This window comes from Tamandua tetradactyla, chromosome 2 (genome assembly GCF_023851605.1).
Source record: "Tamandua tetradactyla isolate mTamTet1 chromosome 2, mTamTet1.pri, whole genome shotgun sequence".
In the NCBI taxonomy this organism is placed as follows: domain Eukaryota; kingdom Metazoa; phylum Chordata; class Mammalia; order Pilosa; family Myrmecophagidae; genus Tamandua; species Tamandua tetradactyla.
In genome coordinates this window covers 35,393,333-35,418,164 of record NC_135328.1, presented here as the reverse complement: position 1 = coordinate 35,418,164, position 24,832 = coordinate 35,393,333, and the positions used below count along the sequence as shown (strand labels likewise).

The window sequence follows — 24,832 nt, the reverse complement described above, 5'->3', positions numbered from 1 at the left end:
TGCCTTCCTAGGACAACTGGGAGGATCTGCTCTTCAAGAGCCCTGAATAAGGGGGTGCTACTGTTCCCTCTCAACTCTTTGTCCCATATGAGGACCAGAGTCAGTGGAATCTGGAGGAAAAGCAGCAAGAGGAATTTAGCCTAGATAGGAGATTTCTTATACATGTGGCATATCAGAATCATCTGGGAACTTGCATTGAATTCCAAGTTCCTGGGACCTGGTAAGGGCCTCCTGCCCTGGTGACTGAGGCAGTAAACTTCTAAGAATCCTGGGGCTGGGGTACTAAAGAGATCCCCTGGGGGGAGGTGGGGCTCATGAATTGAGGCAGAAGCCTGGGCACCCAAGGTAGCTGGGGAACCACCCCAAACAGGTCCCTCTTTCTCCCAGGGTTTGTGCTAGCCCAAGCCCTGGCTCTTTCCTAGATAAGCTCAATAGGATCTGGGAAAAAAATAGCAAAGTTATCAGGGCAAGGGGTGGATCTCAGATTGCCACTGATATCATTTCTTCCCCCTGGGGAAAAAAATGTCTATTCTAAAAAATCCAAATGCTTCCATTATGCTCAAGGGTTTTTTAATTGTTGTGGCAGCTGCCCCAGATCCATGGCCTATTCTCAGTTCTTCCTGGAGGCCAGGGTCCAGGTAGACCAAGGACCCACTGCAAGACCCACCAGAACAGCATCCACTTCCTCCAGTTGTGTCTGGGTGCTCTCGCCCTTCTTGGCTCCAGGAAAGCCTCTCAAGCAAGGGCACGGAGGTCGGGGGCAGATTTCCATCTCTCTGGCCTAGGGTGGGGTCCCATCTCCATATGCATTTCGCCACCCTCCACCATGGCCTTGGTCCACTGCATCCACATGCTTTCACCGTAATTACCTGAGAGGAGCAGCGGATATGGGGCAGAGTTCCAAGAACCAAGAGTTTGGTTGGAGAACAGGGAGGCCTGGCCTCACCCAGGGTGGCTGCATGAACCTGGGGCCAGGCTCCATGCCTTTCTGAGCCTGGATTCCCACCTGAATTGGAGGTTGACCTTTAAGCAGTTCTTTACTCAAGAGCGAATTGGGGTCCAGTTACCTAGGGCATAGGACAAGCTCTTTTTGCTTTTCTCAACTCCACCCCCATCTTTTCCCGTCAGCCTTGGGTCCTTTTGATTCTAGCCTTGACCTTGTCTTTCTCCTGTGCTGAGGCTTCCTGCTCCTCTGCACAGCCACACAACTCCCCAGGTGCTGCTTGTCTCGCCTCTTTACACATCACTTTTCTTCCTCAAAGGCTAAGCTCCTTGCTAAACTAAATCAAATCTATAAAGCCTGAAATCACCTTTGCTTAACCACCCTTGCCCCCATCTGCCCCCACCCTGGCATTAGGGTTAGTTAAAGGCTGGAAGGTATCCTATCCCACTGGTCAGTCATTTACTCTCTGTGTGACTTGTTTACCTCGCCTTCTGGGCTTCAGTTTCCCTTTCTGTAAAGCACCCTCCTCCCAGGACACTGCCAGATGTTCTTAATACAGCTAAGGGTTTTTTTTTTTTTTTAGCTGTTGTAGCATGTTTTAAAAACATGTTTATTTTACAAGTTCAAGGCCCTAGGTAAACCCTTACTCCTGAGAGGTGGGTTTGAGTCTTCATACCCCTCATAACCATAAAGATCAGGCTTCGGTTGGGAACTTGAAGTGAAGAGACCCCCAGGCTGGGCGGGGCCGACAAGGCGTGGAGTCACACCTCAGCTTCCTTCTGGCTGGGCACCTTGGACACCCCATGCAGTGTGTTAAGTGGGCTGGAATTGCAGCCACTGGGGCATTCTGAGTCTTACTCCCGTTCCCACTGTGTTCTGGTTCATACTAATGAGGCTGTGCTCTCTGTCCTGCTTGTTGTGCCTGTGGCGCGCTGTCCTCCTGGCAGGATCTAGCAGTGCTGCAGGACAAGCTGCGAATCTCCACCAAGAAGCTGGAGGAGTATGAGACCCTGTTCAAGTGCCAGGAGGAGACGACACAGAAGCTGGTGCTGGAGTACCAGGCTCGGCTTGAGGAGGGTGAGGAACGGCTGCGGCGACAGCAGGAGGACAAGGACATCCAGATGAAGGGCATCATCAGCAGGTGAGGGCAGGGCCTGTTCCTGATCTGGGCCTGGGCCTGGGCCTGGCACCACCCAAACAGATGAGGCAAACCTGTCCATCACCCTCAAGGAGTCATCAAACCTGGGGGGAACCAAGAGGAGGGAAGAGTGTCCCAGGTAGTGGGGACCGCTTGAGTCCAGACCTTAGGGTAGAAAGTAGCCCAGAGTGTGGGGAGTCCCACACAGCAGTGTTTTATGATGGTGGAATGCAAAGATAATGGGGCTAGACCACTCAGCTAAGGCCGACCCATGTAGAGGCCCTTGTGTCTCCTGAAAGGAGTTGGATTGTCTTTGTGAGTTCTCTTAGAGGAGTTTAGAAACTGTATTGGGCATGTCAGGAAAGGCAATGAAGACCTCATTTTGGATAGGATAAGTAGAAAGGAGTATCAGTTATATTTAGTAGGGGAAGGTGAGAGATGAGGAAATAGAAAAGAGGAGTAACCCCCACATTTCTACCACAGACATACTTTGGCAGTGGAGCACTTTGGGTGGTGAGGATGGGGTCGATAATGATGCTGTTTTTGAATGTATTAAGTCTTAAGTTGCTTGTGGGTTATCTAAGGAAGATTTCCAGTGGTTGGAGTGGGGGGAGTTCATTTTAATGGTGAGTCTCATCTTTATCTAGGGCTTATGTCAGTCCTATGTTGAGGTCCCCCCGCCCCTGTTTCTTTCTTCTCCCCTCCTCTGTGTGGAGAGTGGGCAAACTTTCCTTGATGTCTGCAGGCGACAGGGAGTGCAGTCAAGGGGTTGTAGCACAAGGTTCAAAATCTGGGGCTTTATTTCCTTGTGGAAGTAATACCAGGCACAAGAGCAGAGAAAATGGATTTACCAACTTATTGTTATGGTGTAAGAGTCTATCATCTGGACACATTTAGCCTGTGTGCAATAGCTAGGATATTCCCCTCCTCATCTTTTGCGGCATAAACCCTTTCCAAATTCCTCCTGTCAGAAACACCTATTTCTGTGTTCTTAATTACTCTTTTGCTTTATTTACCTGTGGTTTTGCTCACTGTAAGATGGTTAACATGAGCAGAGGGCCATAATAGGGGTGACTAGATTATGTTTACTTGATTTCCAACTGTGGAGATCTTGTCTTAACTCAACTTAGTTCTCAGAGTAGAAGCACTTTCTACCTTAACCTCCTTCTCCTTGTTTTGTATATTCTCTGAGAAGTACATTTGCTTTTGAATTTGGTGGCTTAGGACATTTATTTCTACTAACCAATCCTGGTGTATTTCCTACCTAATATAAATGTCAGTTAGGTCAATTTTGTTAATAGTGTTGGTCCAGTCTTCTATATGCTTCTTGTTTCTCTGTCAGATAATATATTTTTCACCTCTGTTAATTGTTGAGAAAAGGATATTGAAGTTTCCAGTCACAGATATGGATTTACCTATTTCACGTGTTATTTCTATTAGTTTTTCCTTTATGTTCACAGAAACTTTGTTCTTTAGGTACATACACATTTTGATTTGTTATATACTCTAGATGAATTGACATCTTTATCATTACAACATGATCTTCTTTATCCCTGAATTATCTACTTTGCTATTAAATAGCCACTCCAGCTTTCTTTCAATTAGTGTTAGGATGGTGTATCTTTATATGCTTAGTCCATCCATATCTTTATATATAAAGTGGGTTTCTTTTATAGGCAGTTTATCATGTCTTGTTTTTTTTATCAAATTTGACAATTTCTGCCTTTTAATGGGAGTGTTTAGACCATTCACATTTAATGTAATTATTGATATAAGTGTTTTTAAATCTGTTATCTTGCAGTTTCTTTGCTCTTTGTACCATCTGTTCTTTGTTCCTTTTTGTCTTGCCTTCTTTTGGATTGAGGTTTTTTTTTATGATTCCTTATTAGCATATTAATAATTAGCATATTAACATATCTCCTTGTTAGTTGCTTCAGGGAAGGAGTTGGGCAACTTGTGGATTCACCTCATTTGTTTCCCTTCTCTTAGGAATCACTGTACTGTGCTACTTATTGTTAAGTGTCTGAAAACTTTTGTTTCATATATTTTGTCCAGTTTCACTTTTTTATTTTTTTTAAGGCAGGGAGGAAAACCCAGTCCCTGTTATTCTTCCAAAATAATTTCCCTTCTGAATGATATCATCTAATGCTGCTCTCCCCTCCTCCCCCATCTCTTACAGGCTTTTTTTCTCACCTTTTGATCAATATCCCACTGTTTTTTCACAACAGTCTGTATGGTACCTACCTCACCGTGGTTCATCTCCCCACATATTTACTATGAAATGGGCTAAGACCCACCCAGTTGTTGGGGGACTGCTCTGGACTATGGAAATTGTAAGGATAGAAATGGACCATCCATTGGGAGTAGATGAGCTCACCAGAGAAGAGTATCTAGAGTGAAAAGAGCAGAATGCTGAGGCCAGACTTTCTTAGGAGCTGACAGGCTAAGGTGTCCTCAGCAGTAGCCTAAGATAGGAAACCTGGAGAGTTTAGAGTCCAGAAGATAAAGGAAGAGAAATGGAAGATAGGAGTGACAAACAGTGATATGGGATCAGAGAGACAAAATGAAGGCCAGGAAAGGTCTCAAAGAAAGAGCACCCAGTGACAGTTCCAAACCTGCCTTACCTCTGAGCTTTTGCAGATAGTGTTCCCTCCATCTATTCTGCTTGTTACCCCAACTGTGGACACTTGCTTGTTCTTCAGGTGCTCATTTCCTGTGTGTGAACTAATCCCCTCCTTAGAAAAGATTGTTACTTCCTATTCCCTGTTCCTCTGGTCCCCATGCCACCTTCTAGCATGGCCGTGGCTGTGCAGGGTAGTTATTTGTCTGCATATCGGCATCCGTGCTACGTGGTGAACTCCTTGAGGGAGCAGATTATACTTCATTCATCTCATACCTTGAATGCTCAGCACAGAGCCCTGTACAGCCTCTGTGGATGGGTAGATGAATGGGTGGGCGGATGGTGGATGGGCCTTCATTTTCCCATATGTATCATGGGTCCTAAAATAGCACCACCTGCCCTGCTCTACCGTGTGGGAGTTGTGAGGATCTAATGCCTACTCCTGCCCACCTTGGCTCTGGAAGAACATTAGGAAAGGGGCAGCCCCAAGGGGTTCGGGAACAGTGTCTGGGAAGGGTGGAGAGTAGAGATCAAGGAAGGAGCAGACTAAGCCTGTATCAGTGGCTAGGTGCTGGCAGCTATAGGGCCTTTGTCTCAGGCAAGTGTGGGAGGTGGGTCCGGAGATACTTCCTAGTGTGATGGGGTTTTTCCTATAAAGCTTCAGGGCACCCTCCTTGCCTCCTCCTTCAAGTCCCAACCTGACTGTCCCTTTTTCTGGTTGCAGGTTGATGTCTGTGGAAGAAGAACTGAAGAAGGACCACGCAGAGATGCAAGCAGCTGTGGACTCCAAACAGAAGATCATTGATGCCCAGGTGCGGGGCTCTGGCCCTTTGCTCGGCCATAGGTGTTAGAAGACCTGGAATGAGGAGGGGATGACTTTGGTTTCTCCACATCCTCAGTTGCACCCCCACTGAAAAAACTGAAGAGGAATAAGAGACCAGGACTTTTGACTCTGAGTATTTAGACCTATGGGTCTCAGTAGACCACAAGCTCACTTAGGACTATCTGTGAAATGGGAGGAGTGGCTATCCCCCTGGTGGGGCACTTGGTGGGCATTGCCTTTCACCAAGGGTACCGACCAGTATGTGGAAGCTATTGGTAAGAGTATGGAGAAGGCTGGGGGAACAGTGACAGAGGTGCTGGGCAGAGGGGGCAGTAGGATTCTTGTTCAGAGCTATGGCTACCAAACTGTGTCAGAGGGGAGACGTACACGGACTCTGATCCCTGGTTTCCTTCAACCAGGGCTGCGTCATTTTCCTCTCACTCCCCCAGGAATGGGGCAAGGCCTTACTCAGAACCAGGAGCAGCACAGACTGTCTGGGAGCTGTGGCCTGCGCCTCAACCCCCATTCCCCCAAAACACACACATACACTTGAGTGAGGGTCCCTGGTGCCTGCCCTCAGGGCCTCAGAGGGCTGATAGGTAACATGACTAGATTTGCCCTGTTTGGGAGAAGCTGGCAATGGGGCAAAACCTGGAGGCCCTTTAGGAAGGCAGACTGTAAACATTTTCATCCATGATGCCGTGAAGGCCTCGGCATGCATGGGCTCACTGACCCAGATGCCTCTCCCAGCAGTGCATGGGTCCTGCTCCTCATCGTCTCTGTGTCCACCCCAGCCCACCTCCTCCCTCCCTCCGCCCTGCTGCTGGTGCACAGCCTCAGGGAGATCCCCTTCCAGGGGCATCCCCTTCCAGGGGCGTCCCCATCCCATAGCTGCCACTCATGCCTGCCTTGTCCACAGGAGAAGCGCATCGCCTCGCTGGACGCTGCCAACGCCCGCCTCATGAGCGCCCTGACCCAGCTGAAAGAGAGGTACAGCATGCAAGCCCGTAACGGCATCTCCCCCACCAACCCCACCAAATTGCAGATTACTGAGAACGGCGAGTTCAGAAACAGCAGCAATTGCTAACCTGCCCGAGGAGAGGGAGGACTGTGGTGGCCAAGGGCGGGGTCTCGGCCTGGGCAGGAGCACCCCACAGTCGCAGCCCCAGTGCCGGCGGTAAGAGGCCGCGGCTCAGCTCCCTGCCCTCCGCCCGCTGTCCAGGAGGCAGGCCGCAGAGGGCGCCGTGTGAGACTGACGCACCGGGAGGCCGGGCTCACCCGCCCGCGCCCCTCTCCTCCGCCCGACAAGCGCATTTGGGTGCAGGCGGGAGAGACTGCACGCGGGGGAGCAGGGACAGCCTGGCAGGATGGGAGGGCCTGCCAAAAGCCTCTCTGTTGATTTCTGAATTTGGTGTGTGTCACCTTTTCCTCCTTGACCCAGCCAAGTGCATGTACCCCACATCCTCCCCAGGGAGGAAGCTGCCTGCAGAGGTGGAAGGATTAGAGCTGGTGCCTCCCCCTGTGGCTTTCCCTTGCCTCTTCAGAGGCCCAGGACTCCTTGGCAGCCAGGCCCCTGCCCTGTGGGACCTGCCCCCTCAGGTTCTAGCTGCTGACAGGTCAGTCAGTGGGTGGAGAGTTGGTGGGGAGGGTGCAGAGCTGCGAGGGCTCCGTGCTCCCCAGCTTGTCTCTTCCCTGACCTCCTGCCACTGCATGCGGCCTGTCCAGCCGTTCCTGGCCATGAGGAACCAAGGACGTCAGCCCCATGTACCTGTCTCCAGGCTCCCCACCCTCCATCCCCCTCTTCCCCGCCTTCCCTCTCCTTAGTTGTATTGCCACATAGATCCAGAGAGGATCTGCCTTCTGGGCTCTCATACCTGAGGGGATGACATGAAACCTCCCACATTTGCCGCACAGGCCCAGGCTAATGCTCTGGGACTCCCTGAAGCCAAAGCTCCTGGCTGAATTGGCCCAGACTGCACTGTGCATTGTGTCTACCCCTCTCTTGAGGGCCCAGTGCATCCAGGGTACCGTGGCCCTGTAGGGAGTACAGCTGGAAGTGCATCCAGGGTACCGTGGCCCTGTAGGGAGTACAGCTGGTGCTCACCCTGGGAGAAAAGGTGGTCTTTCCTCCTATACATGGTTTAAGAAAAAAAAATTCTAATGCCCACAGGCCCTGAGAAGGTGGATAACTGTGATTTTTTTTCCTTTCACAGTATGCATTAGAAACAAAAGCCCGCTTGCTCGCTTGCTGGAACACAGGGGCCTTTTAAATTGAGCGTGCGCACTGCTTGGGAAATAGCAGCCCTGGAGGATGTTAGACTTGCTCCCTCTCCAAGACAGCAGCGGCCTGCACCAGGCCCCGTGTGTGCGGCCAGCCTCCTCCTCACCCCTCCTGGCCCCCCAGCAAGGACCCAGGCGCTGCAGACAGGGGAGGGGTTCACACCCCCAGCTGAGGCTGGTTCCCCTCAGCTCTAGGCTGTTGTATAGCTTATCAGCCCCACCTACACCCTCATGGGACAGGTCGGCAGGAGCTTGGGTCTCGGTCCTCCGTGTTTGCACCCACTGCAGATTTAAAGCCTTGGCCCTGGGAAATCTAGGATGAGAGCTGAGGGTGTTTGCCTAAGCTGCCCAGGGCCAGCACTGAGTGAGCTGGGGCTGCAGGGGCTGCCATCTCCTACCCAGCCTCAGGAAGCTGAGGAGGACCCTTGGAAAGAGGTGCTAAGCCCCCTGTTGCCCTTATGCCTGGGAACATGTACCCAGGGCCGGGGTTGCTGCAGAGAGTCCCCCACCTCCTCAGGAAGGGTGGGTGTGTGGGAGGGTTGGCTCGGAGCCTGCCCTGCACACCGCCTTGGCTCGTGGGCAGGTCATGGGCAGCTGCTCTGGGAAGGGGCTTGTAGCTGTAACTTACAGTTCATTTAAGGCCAGAGGCAGATGCTGGTGGAGAGGCCCCCAGGGCCTCTGGAAGGAAGGCGGCGGGGGCCCCATTCATCCATCCACACCCCTTTGCCTCTGTTTTGCGCACCAGGGTGGCCACATAGGCACGGTCTGGCTCCAGGAACGTTCTCCTCTGGTTCATTCTCATCTCTCCACCACCCAGTGAGTCCCACCCTCCTTCCCACCCCTCTCCCAGATGCAGCGCAGCACGGCCTCGGACTGAGCACCTCTTAGCAATTGGGGTTCCCAGGGCCTGAGCAGGTGGTGAAGGAGGCAGCGACACTGGCAGTGCTGGTCGCCCTTGGTGGAGGGTGGGCTTCAGGCCGAGGGCTTTATATATCTAGTGCAAAAACTGTAAAAGTGTACAGACTCTTCACAGATTTTTATCTTAACTGCAAGTCTGACGGTTTTTGTAAATGTTCTTGGTGTTTGACTGTAATGTAACTACTCAGCTAATGACTGTACATAAGTCCTTTAGTCCTGGTGCTGCCAAGGGCTGGCCGGAACTTCTGCTCTCCTGTTGGGCTTTATTTTATTTTTTAATTCTAGAAACAGTATTGGGCAGGAGGAAGAAGAGGTTTTGGGGTTGGGTGAATGTGGGTTTTCCCTACCTGTGGCATTTATTTGTTGACCTTGCAACTTGCTGCCTTGGGGAGGCCGATGGGGCACGTGTGCTCAGGCCAGGCTGGTGAAGAGGTACTTACTCCCGAGGCCGCGGGGACCCTGCGACTCCAGATGTGGACCTTGCTTGCGGCCAGGACAGGCACTGCCAGAGATCCATGAGGGAAGGGGAGTGAAACAAAGGGCAGTCAGCCCCTGCGCGGGGAAGTCCAGAGCCGGGGACCCACCAGTCCCTAGACCCCAGACTCTGTGGGAGAAAGCCCCCTTCCACCCCTGCCTACACAGAGAAGCCTGACTTTTTGCTAACTCTTAATGTTCAGAGTGAAGGAAACTGCCAAACTTCTACAAGTGAAGACACTTTCTCTAACTGCCCAGAAAAGGGTGTGGGGAAGGAAGGCCAGAGCGGCCAGTACACCTCCGCCCGAGGTTCCCCCTCTGCCCTTCCCACCCCATCCATCTGCTGCAGCCAGACATGCAGGGAAGCAGCCCCTCTTTTCTACACACCCAGCCCCAGAGCTGAGCCCAGCCCCCGCACCGTGTCCCTTCTCCCTTTTGTAAGTATGTGAAAAGGAAAAAAAATGTAAACGGAGTTTTGGCTGGGGGATCTCCCTCCAGCTGTGACTTTTAACTATGTAATAATGTACAGAGAAAGTTGTTGGTGTTCTAAGACTCTGTGTGGCTGTGCAATTTCTGTACATTTCCAATTAGAAATATTAAAGATTTATTTAGCTATTTTAAGCCTGACTCGCGTCTCCATTCAGCTGTGTCCGGGGGTGGCTCTGCATTGTGAGTTGATTCCATGCTTTACCAGAGGAACCCCAGTACGTGGTTCCCCCTGGTTGTGGGCAGGGGAGACCCCTAGGGCTGCTGCTGCCCAGGTGGTGGTCTTCTGCCCAGCTCAGGGACTGCCCTTCTCCTCTGTCTCCACAGAGGTGAGGAGGGGCTGGAGCAGATGGTGACTTAAAGACTCTTCCCCTGGCTCTGACGTGCTTGGAAGTATTGATTTGCTAGTTGCACAGCCTTCCAGGAGATAGAGTTGCCCTTCATATTTCTCTCCAGCAGCACTGTAGGCTCCGCATTAAATGCTTTTACAGCTACTGAAATCTCACTCTAGGACAGAGGCCTAGAAAGGGGAAGAGGTTGACCCAGCGGCACCAGCAGGTCCAAGCTTCTGACTCCTGGAAGGCCCCGACTCCTGAGGCCCTTCCCAGCAGACCACCCACAAAGCCCAACCCAGGGCCTTAGGTGGGAGCAGACCAACCCTCAAGACCTCAGCTGCACCACTGCAGAGGAGCTTACAGCTTCGGGCCCTTTTCGGCAGGTCTCAGGCACTGCCTTTCAACTCACAGTGACCTTTAGGGGGTAGTGCATCTCCTTTTAAAAAATGTTGTTATTGATAAATCTTCATACACATACAGTCCATATATGGTGTACAATCAGTGTCTCACAGTATCATCATATAGTTGTGTATTCATCACCATGATCCTTTTTAGACCATCCGCAAAAAAGAAATAAAAAGAAAAAACTCATACATCATATATCCCTTACCCCTCCCTCTCATTGATCACTGGCATGTCAATCTACCCAATTTATTTTTTTCTCACAATATCATCACATAGTTGTGTATTCATTGCCATGATCATTTTTTTAGAACATTTGCATCACTCCAGGAATAGAGGTATAAAGAAAAAAGGAAACACTCATATATCCTTTACCCCTTACCCCTCCCTCTCATTAACCACTAGTGTTTCCATCTACCCAGTTTATTTTACCCTTTGTCCCCCCTATTGTTTGTTAATTTTATCCAGATTTTTTACTCATCTGTCCATACCCTGGATATAAGAAGCATCAGACCAGGGTTTTCACAATCACACAGTCACACTGTAAATGTTGTATCTTTCTGCAATCCTCTTCAAGAATCTAGGCTACTGGAACACAGTTCAACAGTTTCAGGTACTTCCTTCTAGCCACTCCAATACACCATAAAAACTAAAAATGGATGGCTGTATAATGCATAAGAATAACCTCCAGGATAACCTCTCAACTCTGTATGAAATCTCTCAGCCACTGACACTTTATTTTGTCTCATTTCTCTCTTCCCCTTTTTTGGTCAAGAAGTCTTAATCCTGTGATGCCAGGTCCCAGCGAATCCCGGAAGTTCTGCCCCACAGGGAGATTTAGACTCCTGGGAGTCATGTCCCATGTAGCAGGGAAGGCAGTGAGTTCACCTAACAAGTTGGCTGAAAGAGGCCACATCTGAGCAACAAAAGAGGTTCTCTGGGGTGACTCTTAGGCCTAATTTTAAATAGGCTTAGCCTATCTTTTGCAGGAATGTTTCATAGGGTCGAACCCCAAGATTGAGGGCTTGGCCTATTGATTTGATTGTCCCCACTGCTTGCAACAATATCAGAAATTCTCCAAAGGGGGAAGGTGAATATGTCTTCCTTTCTCGCCAGCCCCCCCAAGGGAATTTTGCAAATACTTCTTTATTCGCTGCCCAAATTACTCTGGGACATATCAGGGCATCAAGTGCATCCCCTTCTTAACACACGGAGAAACTGGCTCAGAGCTGGCAAGTCAAAACCGGCCACAGCCAAAACTCTTCTCAGCTCAGATACAAGGGGCCGGGTGTGTGCGGGAGGTAGTGATCCAGCCCATTAAAGGTCTCTCCTGCATACTTGTGCCTCAGCCCCTTACCCTTGCTTCTTTCCCCTCCACCAGCAGTCAAAGGAGCGAAGATAACCTCTCTTTTCCCAAGGCAGTCCTGGCCCAGGGCCCTACATCTTCTTGCTGCCTTATGAGCATCTATGTCTACAGCCTCACCTTCCCACTCTTTCCCACAGCATTCTATAAAGTGTCAGGTCTCTGTCTGCTGCTCACCTCCTAGAGGCTGTGCATTGTCCCCTCCGCTACGGTCAGCCTTGTTAAAAGTGTGCTGTCTGCAGGGACCTGGCACCTCCATAACCTCCTATTATTTTCCCAGCCTATCAAAACCTGACTTCTCCTCCCTGACCTCCACTCTATACCTGCTTGTTTCCAAATCCCAAGAACCCCTTCTGCACTTTCTCCTGCTATCCTCAGCCCCCATTATCAGCCACATGCTCCTAGGTGAAACCCGCCATCCCGCTGCCCCCTGAACAACATAGAATTCAAGGCAGTCACCCTGAATGGGACAAAGAAATATTTTCATATTGATGGGGCATTTATAATGAAAGGACAAGAGCCGTGAACCCCCATGTGTATTAAATAGCATTAAATATAAAGCAAAAACTGTTAGAAATGCAAAGGAAAAAAATGGGCAGAAACGCAGCTGTATTTGAGGCACACACCACAATAGTCTATAACAGATTAAGTAGAAATAAAATAAGCTAGAGAATTTCAATGATTAATAAGGTTTAATCATCTGATACACTAAGTTCTCACCCTAGTGAGAAGACAGCTTTTCTGGTGTACTTGGAGCATTTACCAAAGTTGCCTATATACTGAGTTATGAAACAGACCTCATGAAGTTGCCCAAAGAAACAGTTTAGGTCACACTCTCTGCCCTCAAGCAATAAAACTAGAGATCAATAAATGTTAACATTTAAAAAAAAGCTATCAGCAGGGAGTTTAAAAATAAATACGGATTAAAACAATTTAATTTTTATTCTCTAGAAACTAGACTTCTAATTAAACAAGGTATATTGACCATATGTGTTTCTCTTTTTTCTTCCCCAACACCATTATACTGACAAGAGATATAGAGGGTATCACCTCTAAAGACAAAGTGTGAGAGGGGAGCTCAGTAACAGAATTTGAAAAACTTTGGAAGATGGAAAACCAGTGAAGGAATATTAACTAAAATGACAGAGCAGGGAGGAAGGGCAACCAGAAAGGAGCTGAACTGTCCAAGGAAAACTTAGGACTGGGAGTCCCCAGACATGATGGGGGGCAGAAGCTGTGAACACAGGAACCAGACCCCAGTTCTCCTCCTGCTTTGTACAGCTGGGGTTATCCTGCTCATTCGACCCTCATCCCTTTGCAAGGGATGGGACATTTATTCTCTGGTATGCTCTGGATTGGGGGACACCTGGCAAAGTAGAGGACTATGTGAGGTGCATGGCTGAAACAGATGGGGGCATCTGCACTCTCAACAGTTCCCGCCAGCATCTTCTCTACTCCCTGAATGTCTGGAGCCAGGCATCTAGCCCCAGGCAGCAGAATGGAACATTCTTTGGAAAACCTGGCTTCAGAGAAAAGATACTAATAGCTGGAGGTCCCTAATGAAAAGGCTGAATCACTGTCTCGCCATCTGATAGTGGTGATCACCAAATCAATATGTGATGCACACACATTCACCTCTGCACATGGATGTATACACCTGCAAGAGCTCAGATAGTAAAGAACTCACCGACAATTGAGGAAAGCTTCCACCGTGAAGAAAGCCAAATCAACCAACCTAAGAAAGAAAGCAGGAAATAGAGGCAATGCAAGGAAGAGAAGAGCATTGTAAAAAACCAAAACTATAATATCCTCAACAGATAAAAACAAGAACAGGATACAATGAAAAAGCAACCAAAATCAAGAAAGAGCTTTGACAATTTAAAAAAGTTTTTACAAAAATAAAACATCCAGTGGAAGTGATACAATACCAACAATTAGGAATTCCTGAAGGAGGGAAGAGTAAAAGAAGGGGAGCAAATTATCAAAGGAATAAAAGAAGCAGTTTTCCAAGGCTGAAGGAAGGACCCACATCTCCAAGTTGAAAGAGCCCAGCACAGCAGATAGAAAAAGGCCCACTCCAGGCACAGCCTTGGAAAAATTCTGAACATGGACAGAGAGCCATGCTGATCCATGGTGGCTGCTGGCCTTAGCGAGGTGCCCACAGATTTCAGGCACTGGAGAGGACGAAGCCGATCAGATGGGCCAAAATGAGAAGTTGTAGAATGGTGGCCCCAAAGAGTAGAGAGGGGCTGATATTCTTGAGAATATCAACAGCACCACTGGGCAGCACCAAGACTCACTGCAGTGGGAAGCGAAGTTGCAGCAAGTCCAGTCAGCATGATTGCGTGCATTTCTTTTGCCATGGTGTTAGTGGCAATATAACCAAAACCATGGGTTGCATCTTTACCTGAAAAAAATCTACCAGTTAGCATGTATCTTCAGAGTCTGGGTTTTTAATCCATAGTAAATGGCAAGTTAAATAAAGGTTCACATTCCCTTAGCACGTTCCTGAGATAATGGAATAATCCCATGGTAGGCCTGTTAAATGATACTCCAGGAAGATACTGAAAGGCAGGCTGCCCTTCCTTTGCCTTAGTTGGGTGATTTTTCTTAATACCTCTTGACAATACACCATAATCACAAAGCTCAAAGTACCTGGTAGGCGATGTGAGTGACTGAAGTAGGCCCAAGCCAGATGGTACCCAGTATCAGGGAGGCAGCAGGGAGAGGTGGGGACTAGGGTGAGGCGGAGAGCATATGCCCTTTCAAAAGGTGCAGCTCCTCAGCAGAGGGGCCCGATGCCATGGATTTACAGACCATCATTCTCTGCTGGCTCCCACATCTCTATATCCAGCCGCACTCCTCCCTGAGCTCTGTATTCACAGGGCCAAGTTCTTACTTGATATCACTTCTTAGATATCTCACAGGTATCTCAAGTTTTGTGTGTCTGAAGTGGAGTTCTTGACTTTTTTGACCCTGAGACCTGCTCCTCCTTTCGGCTTCTAATCTCAATAAACTGCTCCACCATCCTCCCAGTTACTCAAGTTGAGCCACATGTGGCTTCTTGATTCTTGTACTTTAACAAGGAAGTGTAGATTTGGAATGATGCACACAATATTTTGCAGGTGAAAAGCAAGCAGTAGATCAGTATGCTCCCATTCCTTTAAAGAAAAAAACTAAATTACATTACATCTTATAAACTACAAAGCAGTATACACATCATTCTGTTGATGGCAATTTGCTCTGGGGAGAGGGACTCAGTACGTTGGGGAAGGGGGACTTGTACTTTACACTTTATATTCCTATGTATTATTTGAATTTTCACAGCCAGTTTTTATTTCTTGTTTTGATATGATCCCATTTAAAAATAAATAAAACATCCATATAATGAAACACCATGCAGCCATTAAATTTGCAGAAGAAAAATAAGTGGCGTTGAAAGATGTTAATAATATATTAAGCATAAAAGCTGATAGCAGAATAATATGTCCAGGAGGAGTTTAGTTTAGTTTAGTTTTTGAAATATATTTGAAAAAAAAAAAACAAGGTCTGCATTAGAAGACAGTAGAGTGTAGAACTTAAGTTTGGCCATGAAGGAGACCTAGGTTTGAGTCTTGTCTTAACAGCTATTGACTATATGATCTTCAGTAAATTGGGAGAGCCCTCTCGGCCTGTTTCCTTGACTGTAAATTGCAGATACCAGTATCTATAATCTAGAGAGTCGTCTATAAGGATTTGCTGAAATAATGCTTGTCACCCTTTTACTTAACACAGTTATTGGCACATACATTAATCAATCTTACCTGCTATGAGAGTAATAATTGTTCTAATAAAAATTTAAAATAAAAATCAGTATTGTTAAGGATATACACCAAGGTATTAACAAAACATTTACCTAGGAATAATGAGATAATGAATGACTTTTTATTATCTTTTCTTTCTTTTATTTACCAGGATTTCCTAAAGTTTTTTTTTCTGAACAGACTTTTGCTTTTTTAATAAAAACAACACATTAAAAAATACCTCAAGCCAGTATCCAACATCATCCTTAAGAGCAAAGCATAAGAGATCTTCCCAGTGAGGTGAGGAACAAAACTAGGAATCAGGATTTTGCCACATTTTAACATGAAAAGGCAGTACAGAGACACATTGTAACTATTGCAAAAGAGAATGCTAAAGACAGGATTATCTACTTAGAAGTTCCTCGGAAATCAGCCAAAATATGGTCCCGGTTCAGTAAAGTGGCTGGATACACTATAAATATACAAAGTTGAAATCACTTTTCCAGACACCAGTTGGGACCTGTTAACAGGAGGGCCTGTGGCTACCAGGAGAGGCAGGTGGCCTGGGGTCTCAAATCTGGACAACCCAATGAGGTTGTACAAACGATCCAGGTGTTCACCAGACCTCCTGCCGGGGGTGGGGGGATCCTGCCTCCAGAATATACCCCAGAGTGTACCAGGACCCCTGGTCTGTCTGATGGACAGCGTAATTATGCCATACTGGTTATTGAATTTGTATCCAACATAAACATGTTTAAAATGTATTGCCATCTTTGTGACTCTTTTGGGGCATTTCTCTATTTTTTATATGTTTAAAATGTATTGCCATTTTTGTGACTCTTTGGGGGCATTTCTCTATTTTCTCATCTCCTCGAAACATCCAGAAAACACATTAGCCTGGGATATCTTGCTCTCTGAGAGGCCCAGACAGTCAGAAACAAACAGTCCCCTTCTCAGAGGATGGTGTTCTGACTTCAGCCATGCCCTTCCCATCCATGATTCTGGTGAGGTGACCCTGGGGGACCAGGAGCCTCATACTAAGGAGTATGATCCCTGGGGAAGGTCATCCCCCAGGGTGGGGTCTGGGGGCCTCCACTTGTCATGCTCCACGCCTTCGCTAGTGCCTGAAACTCAGCTTCTTGCCCATCATTGAATCCGGCACTGATGGCACTGGGGTTGGGGGGACAACTGCAGAATCACCCTGAAATTCTAATTTAGAAGGTCTCCAGAGAATCCCTGAAATTTTTTCTTTTAAAATGTTTCTAGAGTTGACTTTAAAAAAAGAAATATATATATATATTTTGTTTTTTTGCACAGGCAGACACTGGGAATCTAACCTGGGTCTCCAGCATGGCAGGCAAGAACTCTGCCTGCTGAGCCACTGTGGCCACCCCAGATTTTACTTTTAATTATAAAGGTGGTAAATGCTGGTGTTTGATACATTTTTGAAATGATAAAATCATGACACAAATATAGAATGCACACATGTTTAACATTTTTTAAAATATTAATTTATGAGTGAATCAGTAGGTTGTTAACAATCGGTTCAAAGAATTCAGAGAACCATACTTATATCGGTAATCAGGAAGGCAGAAGAAAATATGCAAAAAGGCACAAAAGTAGTGGATCCATATAGCAATAACCAAGCACATTCCACCAGACACAATTCTTTTGCATTTCAAAGGACAAGAGTCCAGCGTGTATGGTCAGGTTTTTAGAACTTAAGAGAATTATGAACTAGCTCAAGGACTATGAAAATTGGGTTATGGACCCAAGAGACCCAGTGATCCTTTTTGCCGATTTTGAAATCTTTCACAGATTTTCCTAACACCTTAAAAAAAAAAAAAAAAAAAACAGAAAACAACCAGAACTATATAAAGTTAAACGAGATTCCCTTATCTACAAATCCCCTTGTCTGTAAATAACTATTGTTAATAGTTTATCAAGGTTTCTGACAGGCTTTATGGCTGCATGTACAAAGTTATACTGTTAAGACAAAAATAGAATCACATTGTGCAGCCATCCACAGTTTTTGTTTTTTGTTTTTTATTTTACTAGGCGGCATGGGCACCATTTCTTGTCAGAATGCTTCTTTTTTTTAAAAAACTGCTCTCATTTTTTTTTCTTTTTAATGATAATGCCTACACATAGTTAAAAATTTCAAGCCTTGGAATCTGAAGCTTTTTTTTTTACTTTTTATTTGGAAATAATTTCAAACTTGTAGATCAGTTGCTAAAATCAAAACAATACAAACCATACATTATATGCCTTTTACTCAGATGCTTCTATGCTAACAATTTTTAATCCATTTGCTTTATCATTTGCAGCCTCTCTCGCTCTCTGTCTACACATGCAACAACATACACATACACACACACACACACACACACACACACACATTTTTCCCCCTGAACCCTTTGAGACTGTTACATAAATTCTGGACCTTTTCCTAAATACTTCAATGGGTATTCCCTAAGAGTTGGGATTTTCTCATACTTGATCACAATACAATTATAAACTTCAATAAATTTAACATTGACCCATGCTTATCTAGTCTACCACTCACATTTTTTTATGGAACTCTCCCCTGTCTCATAAAGTACCCAGCCGAGGGTAGGGCATTTCATTTCATTGTCCTGTCTCTTTAGCCTTAAAGCTGGAAAATGTCTGTCGCCTTTTTGCCTTTTCTGGCACTGGCCTGGAAGAATACAGCTCACCCCATCCCCCTTTCTTAAATAGAAATCAAATTTTGCATTTGTCTGGTGTTTGTCCAGGACTAGTTCCTGGTTATTCATTCTTGGCTGGAATATTGCACAGACCATATTGTATCCTTCCCAGAGTAGCATGACTGTGGGCACCGGATGCCCATCTGTCCCTCACTGGTGATGTTAATTTTGATCACTTGGTCAAGGTGTTGTGCAGCTTCTCCCCTGTGCAATAATAGGGATTTTTTTTTTTTTGTCTTCCTTACAAACAATAATCAGTCTGTGAGGGGACACTTTGAGACCATGCAGATATCCTGCTTCTCCTAAAAATTTCTCCCAAGATTTGGCAACTATTAATAATCCTTAATTGAACCAATCTTTCCTATAATGTTTGCAAAAGATGATTCTCCAACTCCATCACTGCCTCTCCACTCACTGGTGGACCCTCAGACTTCCTCTGTCGCAGAGGCCCTTGCTTTTTCCCCATTCATTTATTTATCTATTTATTATCAGTATGGACTCCTACATTCCTATTTCTAAGGCTTTATCATTATTACCCTACCTGAGTATTCTGATGCGCAAACAATCCCAGATGTGGCCACTGGGAGTCCCTTCACAATGGTGCTCTGTCCTGGTGACATGCCCCCAATGTCATTTTGGAGCGTTTTCTTACTATCTGGCATGTCAGACTGTCCCAGGCTCCTCTGGTGCCCACACTGCCGGGCTCTGGAACCAGCCATTTCTCTGAGGAACCCTGGAGGATAATATCAGGGACCAAGATACTAACGTTTCTGAGGAGCCTTTGTGTCTTGGCCCTTTCAGCAGTCAGAGCTAGGGAATAAACGCATGTGTATATACATATACATCCACACCAGACAGCCACACACGTATACAGGGGCACATAAACACACATATATGCCACGGCCAGCACAGCTCAGCATCGGGACTGAAAGAAAGACAAGAGACAAAGATATAGTTAGAGCTGGGGTCAGGTGAGGCTCTGAGCTCTGATAGAGACTCAAAGACCCCGAGAGGTTCAGCACTGTTTATTTTATAGAGCTGGGAGGTAAAGAAAGTAACAAAGTGTAACAAAAGAATGGGGAAGGAGGAAGACCAAGCTGAACCAGCTGCTTCCCTGTGCCAGGATGAGTCAAAAGTTACACTATTCCCAAGGCCTCCTTCTGCCCCAGACTCCAGCAGCTTTGCAACACTTTAGTCTTTTCAGCACATCAGGTGCCTATTCCCACAGAGACAGCTTTGCTGTATCTCTGCAGCGAGTACGTGACCTCTGTCCCAGCGGCACCGGACACGTATACGTATTCTTGTACGCACTGAACCGGGAGTTTGCCCCCATACCTGCACCTATGTGCAGGAGTCTGAAGTTTTAACGCGTGCCACTGTGACTCCTACCTACATCAGGACAAGGTGGGGAGCTGAGGGTCAGAGGAGGGGAGAAGCTGCCTGCGGGAACCACACGTGAAGCTGCTCCCCGCCCCCCGCCCTGGGCAGGGGCCCCGCGGGAACAGACTAAATGGGAGGAACAGCGCAGCTGCCAACCCGGAAGGCAGACGCGCAGTGGGCTCCCATGCAGGCGCCCTCTGCACAGGGCAATGGGGAGGCTCGGTTTGCTCCCCAGTGCGCACCAAGCCGCAGACTGTCCGCCCTGCGGGTGCCGCTCAGTAGGACCCCGAGGAGTTTTGAAGTAACTCAAGCGAGCTTTCTTCCATGGACGGGAGCTTGCTGCGGAGAAAAAGGAGCACTCTGAAGGCAAAAGCTAGGAAGCAAAGAAAATCATTGTTAAGTCGCACAACACAGAACACGCGTGCGGAAAAGTCAATGGAGCCATCCATTTTAGAACATCAGCCTGGAGAACTATCCAAGAACAATAGAAAAGACAAATAATTGGAAATTTGAAGAATTAGACAATCATCCCAGCAGGAAAACAGGCAAGGGATATGAAACGGCAAGTTGCAAAATAAGAAACACAAATGGATAAGAAATAAGTGAGAACATGCTCATCCACACTGACAATTCAAGAAAAGCCAATTAAGATGGCAATGAAATATCCGTATATATTTTTATCGATTGGCAATCAACTTAAGAAGAAGTAAATATGTAAGATAAGTAAAATATAGGTGCTGGGCTTCCCTTTGCTGAAGCTTGAGCCACGGCAGATTGTCAGCACTGACATTTCTTGTCTCCCCTATTAGGCTGTGGGGTCCAGGCTTATTCAACTTTGTATGTTTAGCACCTAATATGATGTACGCATAGAAGTTTCGACAAATGACAAGCCATATTTCCTTAGCATGGAACAATGAAAGTAAGAGGTGATGACGAAAGTTTAATCGATGCTTAGAAATTTAAAATGCATGTGGAAGTGTGTGGGTATGTGTGTGAGTGTGTGTGAGTGTGTGCACGTGTGTGTGAATATTAGGATGACAGGTGAGGTGTGCGCCAGTGGGGTGGGTGCGGCTATCCGGTGGGGGTGTTTCTTTGTGTAGCCTGTCAAGGTATGGCTTGTATGTCACCTCGGGCACATGTCCCACTTTTGTAAGTGAAGAGGTGTGGCAGGTGTGGTACATCCAGTGCTGTAGGCGGAAGACTGGGCCCGGGCCCCCCCAGGAGGTGGGGCAGAGGCAGACGCAACTTGGTGTGGCCAGACTGTGGTTCCAGGACTGACGCCCTGCTGAGCCATCCACAGGCTCTGCTGCAGCAGGAGGACACAGGCACAGGGGGCAGGGGGCCAGAGAGAGTGGTGAGGGGCCCCAGGGCACGGGGCACAGGGGTCGGAGGGGCAGTAAGTGAATGTGTTGAGACCATCCCTCTGCAGATTGCACCCTGGTCCATCCCCAGCACCTAGTACCTGCCCCCGGTGATTTCCCTCCCACACCATCCCTTCTTCCTTTTAAGCCATAGGCAGGGGATGAGGTCACAATCCTCGCGTTCCTGTTTCTCTGGCAGAGGTTTGGAAAAATGGTCCTGGCAAGAGGAGGGGGCAACATGTTCATTATGGGAAATAAGCAGCACAATTGCATCCTAATAAATCAGTGCAGATTCCAGAGCAGCACGGGGTCTCGCCGGCTCCGCAGGCCGTGGAATTCAATATGATATGCTTCAGCCTGTCAGCTAATGGGCTCTCCTGGATGCCACGTGATCCAACCTTCCTGGGGACATTAAACGATGCTGAAAAGTGGCCCAGATTTATTTATCAGGACGGTGCATGTTTCTGCCTGTGGGTGTGTGGGGACATGACAAGTTATGAAAACAGGTATTTGTGAAGAAGGTTGGCAGTCAGGGGCGGGGGACAGATGAGTTCATGCTGCCGCCGGGCCGGGCCAGGCAACCCCTGGCCTCCCTCCGGCCCTGCTGCTCTGTGTGCCCACCTCGGGGTCATCTCGTCCCATGCAGATGACCCACCTTCTCCCCCGTCTTAGAGCATCAGTTTCCCCATCTCTTAAATCCATTCATTTGCCCATGATTCCTTCTCCCCTCTCTCATTCATTTGTTCCCAGAACACTCCACCTACTTGCTTTCCACTCTAAGCCAAGCCTGCCTCCAGACGTGGAGTGCAACTGAAACCCCAGTGGGGTCTGTTCTCAGGGAGCTTCGAGTCCTGCAGAGATGCAGGGAACTCCATAACTGCCACATGTGTAAGTCAGTTTTACCTCCAAAACAGACCTCCTGGCTCCTTCAACTACAAAGCCACCGCCAGGGTCACGCCAGCGGCCACCCCCCTACCTTCCCTTCCGGGCCCCCAGCTCCACCTCCCAACCAGCCACTCCATATCCATTCTCGCCCCATCCAAGTCCACTCTCCAAATTGTGGATTCACTTATCTTGAAAAATACAAACCCAGGCGTCTCCTCCTTTGAACGCTCTCCAAAGGCCAGGGGAATGCTTCCGCCTGGCCCACGAGCCCCGTGGGGTCTGCCCTTCTCCAACCCAGCCTCTCCCTGCCCCGCAGCTCATTCTCTGCGCCGCCGGCACCACAGGGCGTTTTGCAGCCCTGCCCGCCAAGGCCCTTGCAAGGTCCTTCTCTCTGCTTGGAAGCGCTCCTGCCTGCTCCGCATTGCTAGCCTCTGTCTGCCCTTCCAGGAGAGTTTCCCTGGACTTTAAGCTCTGGGCAGGCAGGTGCTGTGTCTAGCTCACCTCCTGGTGAGCTGCTCAGTATGCACCAGATGGGGGGGAGAAAGGAAAGAGAGAATGAGTGGAGCCTGAGCCCTGCAGGCTGAGCAGGTAAGAGCGGAAAGCGGGATGCTGTGGAGGGGCCCCGGGTGGCAGGCACGGCCCCGCCAGGCACAGTGCGGGGCAGGGGGGTGCTGATCCAAAGGCCAGCCAGGGACTGTGGCCTTGCTTCCCGGAAGAGAGTGAAGCCAGGGAGACCGTCATCCGACTTAGGTTTTTAAGGGTGGTTGTGTGGGACTGAGGGTGGGACAGAGGTGAGCAGGAGGCGCTGCAGGCACCAGATGGGCGGATACAGTCACATGAGGACGGATCTGCAGGCCAGGACTTGTCCAGATAGAGGCAGAAGCAGGTGTTTTGGGAGAAGGAGCCGCTCTGGTACCTAGGAGCTACAGTCCCCTACAGACCCAGAGGGGTCCGTGGGGCCGCCACACCCCTCGGAGATTCAGAAGGCAGCAGCAATGCCCAGAACACCATGGGCCCCCTAAGATGCTGTCGGACTGGGCGCCAGGGGATGCAGAGAACCTGCTCCCTGAAAGGGCCTTAATTTGTAATCTGAAAAGAGCACTAGACCTACCCAATGAAAAGCCTTCAAATGTAGATTCAGGGCAGAGTAATAGTAGGGAAAAACCCAGCTACTGCATTTTAAAAAATTCACATTTTACAAAGTGTTTAATGGATATTAAAACAAAAGGCATTTGCCTATTGGGTAAATGCACACTTTTAAATGAAGCTGGGGTGGCTGAGGAGATTCTGGGGAATCACCCTTCCCCTCTTGTGCCCACCAGGTCTGGCAGTCAGCAGGCCTTCATTCATTCACTCACTCGTTCACACATTCCACACGCGTTTCCTGAGAGCCTCCTCTGCGCCAGCCCTGGCTGGGGTGTAGGATCCAGACGAGAGAGAGGACAGCCCTGCTCTGGCGAGTGCATGGCAGAGAATTGCAATGAAGTGGGTTAAAGGGACACCCGAGGGGTGTGGGGACCTGAGCAGAGGGCCCAGCCAGCCTGCATTTAGGAAGCTCCCCAGGCCCACGGGGCAAGAAGGGTTTCAGGGAGAGAAGGAAGCCCACGGGAGCCACACTGGAGGAAGGAAAGCACAAAGGGCGTTTGGGGAATGGCAAAAAGTGGTGTGAGTCCCCAGGTAAGGGTGATAGGAAAACAGAAAGCAGCTCAGCAGGGCTGTCCCGTTGCTCAACTCTAGGGGGCACCAGTTACGTGGTCATCGGTGAGTTATCGTCCCCCATACAGCCTCCATGGCCACACGCCATGACATGACCTTGATGGTTGTGGGGGAGGAGCAGGCTAAGCCCGAAATGCAAGGCCCCCCCCAAACCAGGTGAGGAGTTTGCACCGGATCCCGGGGTGGCATGCCATTTTATACGCTTCAGTGGGAGGGTGACCTGGTCAAGCATGTCACAAAGGCCACTCTGGCGGCCTGTGCAGAATGAGTTGGCAGCCGTGAGAGAGTGGGCTGCTGAATAATGACCCAACCAGATCACGTGGTTTGCCAAAAATATAACAGAAGCTGAGAGGGGAGAGGGAAGTGACAAGCAACTGCTCAATAGGTATCGGGTTTCCTTTGCGGCTGATGGAGATGTTTTAGAACCAGATAGAGGTGGTGGTTGCACACCATTGCGAATGGAGTAAATGCTACTGAACTGTTCACTTTCTCAAATGGTTAATTTTACGTTGAGGGAATTTCACCTCAATAAAAAAAAATCATAAAAGGCGGATTCTTTCATCTATAAAGAGCTGCTGCAAATCGACAAGAAAGAGATCCGTAGAAAAGTGGGCAAAGGGCATAGAGCAGTTCCTTCTACTTCAGTGGGCCAACGGGCAGCATTTTGAGGCCCCACGGTGTGGGGGAAGGGGGAGAGGACCGGCCCATCTGCGCATTGCCGGTGGGACTGAAAACTGGCCCAACCTCTTTGAAGGGCACTTAATCCACATCAATTATGATTTAAAACGCATGTACCCTTTGACCTAATCTCCCGCTAGGACACACATGGACATGTGTACAAAGGTGCGTGTTCAAGAACAGTTACTGCAGTAGTGCTGTTTGCAATAACAGAAAACTGGAAACAATACAGATGCATCAACCGAGTTCCAGTTAAGAAAATGATGGTAGGATTAGTAATTATGGGACGTCATATGTTCACATGCCTACCTCCATTTACAAACTGAGGCCCCATGTGGGCAGATCATGCAACAATCTCCAAGATACTACAGTGTTAAGTGAAAAAAAAAGCAGAGCATGGGTCAGTATATAAAAAAGGGAAAATGTGACATGCATACATATGTAAGAATTCTTGTCTGAAAGGATGCACAAACCCAGACATGGTACTTTCCCTCTGGGAATAGGAACTGGAGAACTAAAGGA

At 48.2% G+C, this 24,832-nt stretch overlaps 1 protein-coding gene across 8 annotated transcripts in view; it reads left to right on the top strand.

The window, feature by feature from the left end:
- DAB2IP (DAB2 interacting protein) overlaps positions 1 to 9,817 on the top strand; it is a 188,795-nt gene extending 178,978 nt beyond the window's left edge. For 7 of the 8 annotated variants that reach the window (XM_077143133.1, XM_077143121.1, XM_077143139.1 and 4 more), the window contains 3 exons: positions 1,891 to 2,084; positions 5,426 to 5,513; positions 6,444 to 9,817. In XM_077143133.1, the coding sequence (XP_076999248.1) occupies positions 1,891 to 2,084; positions 5,426 to 5,513; positions 6,444 to 6,611 (450 nt within the window). In that variant the 3' untranslated portion in view covers positions 6,612 to 9,817. The remainder of the gene's footprint in view (positions 1 to 1,890; positions 2,085 to 5,425; positions 5,514 to 6,443) is intronic. The other variant, XM_077143148.1, reaches the window with a different exon arrangement.
- The last annotated feature ends 15,015 nt before the right edge of the window (positions 9,818 to 24,832 follow it).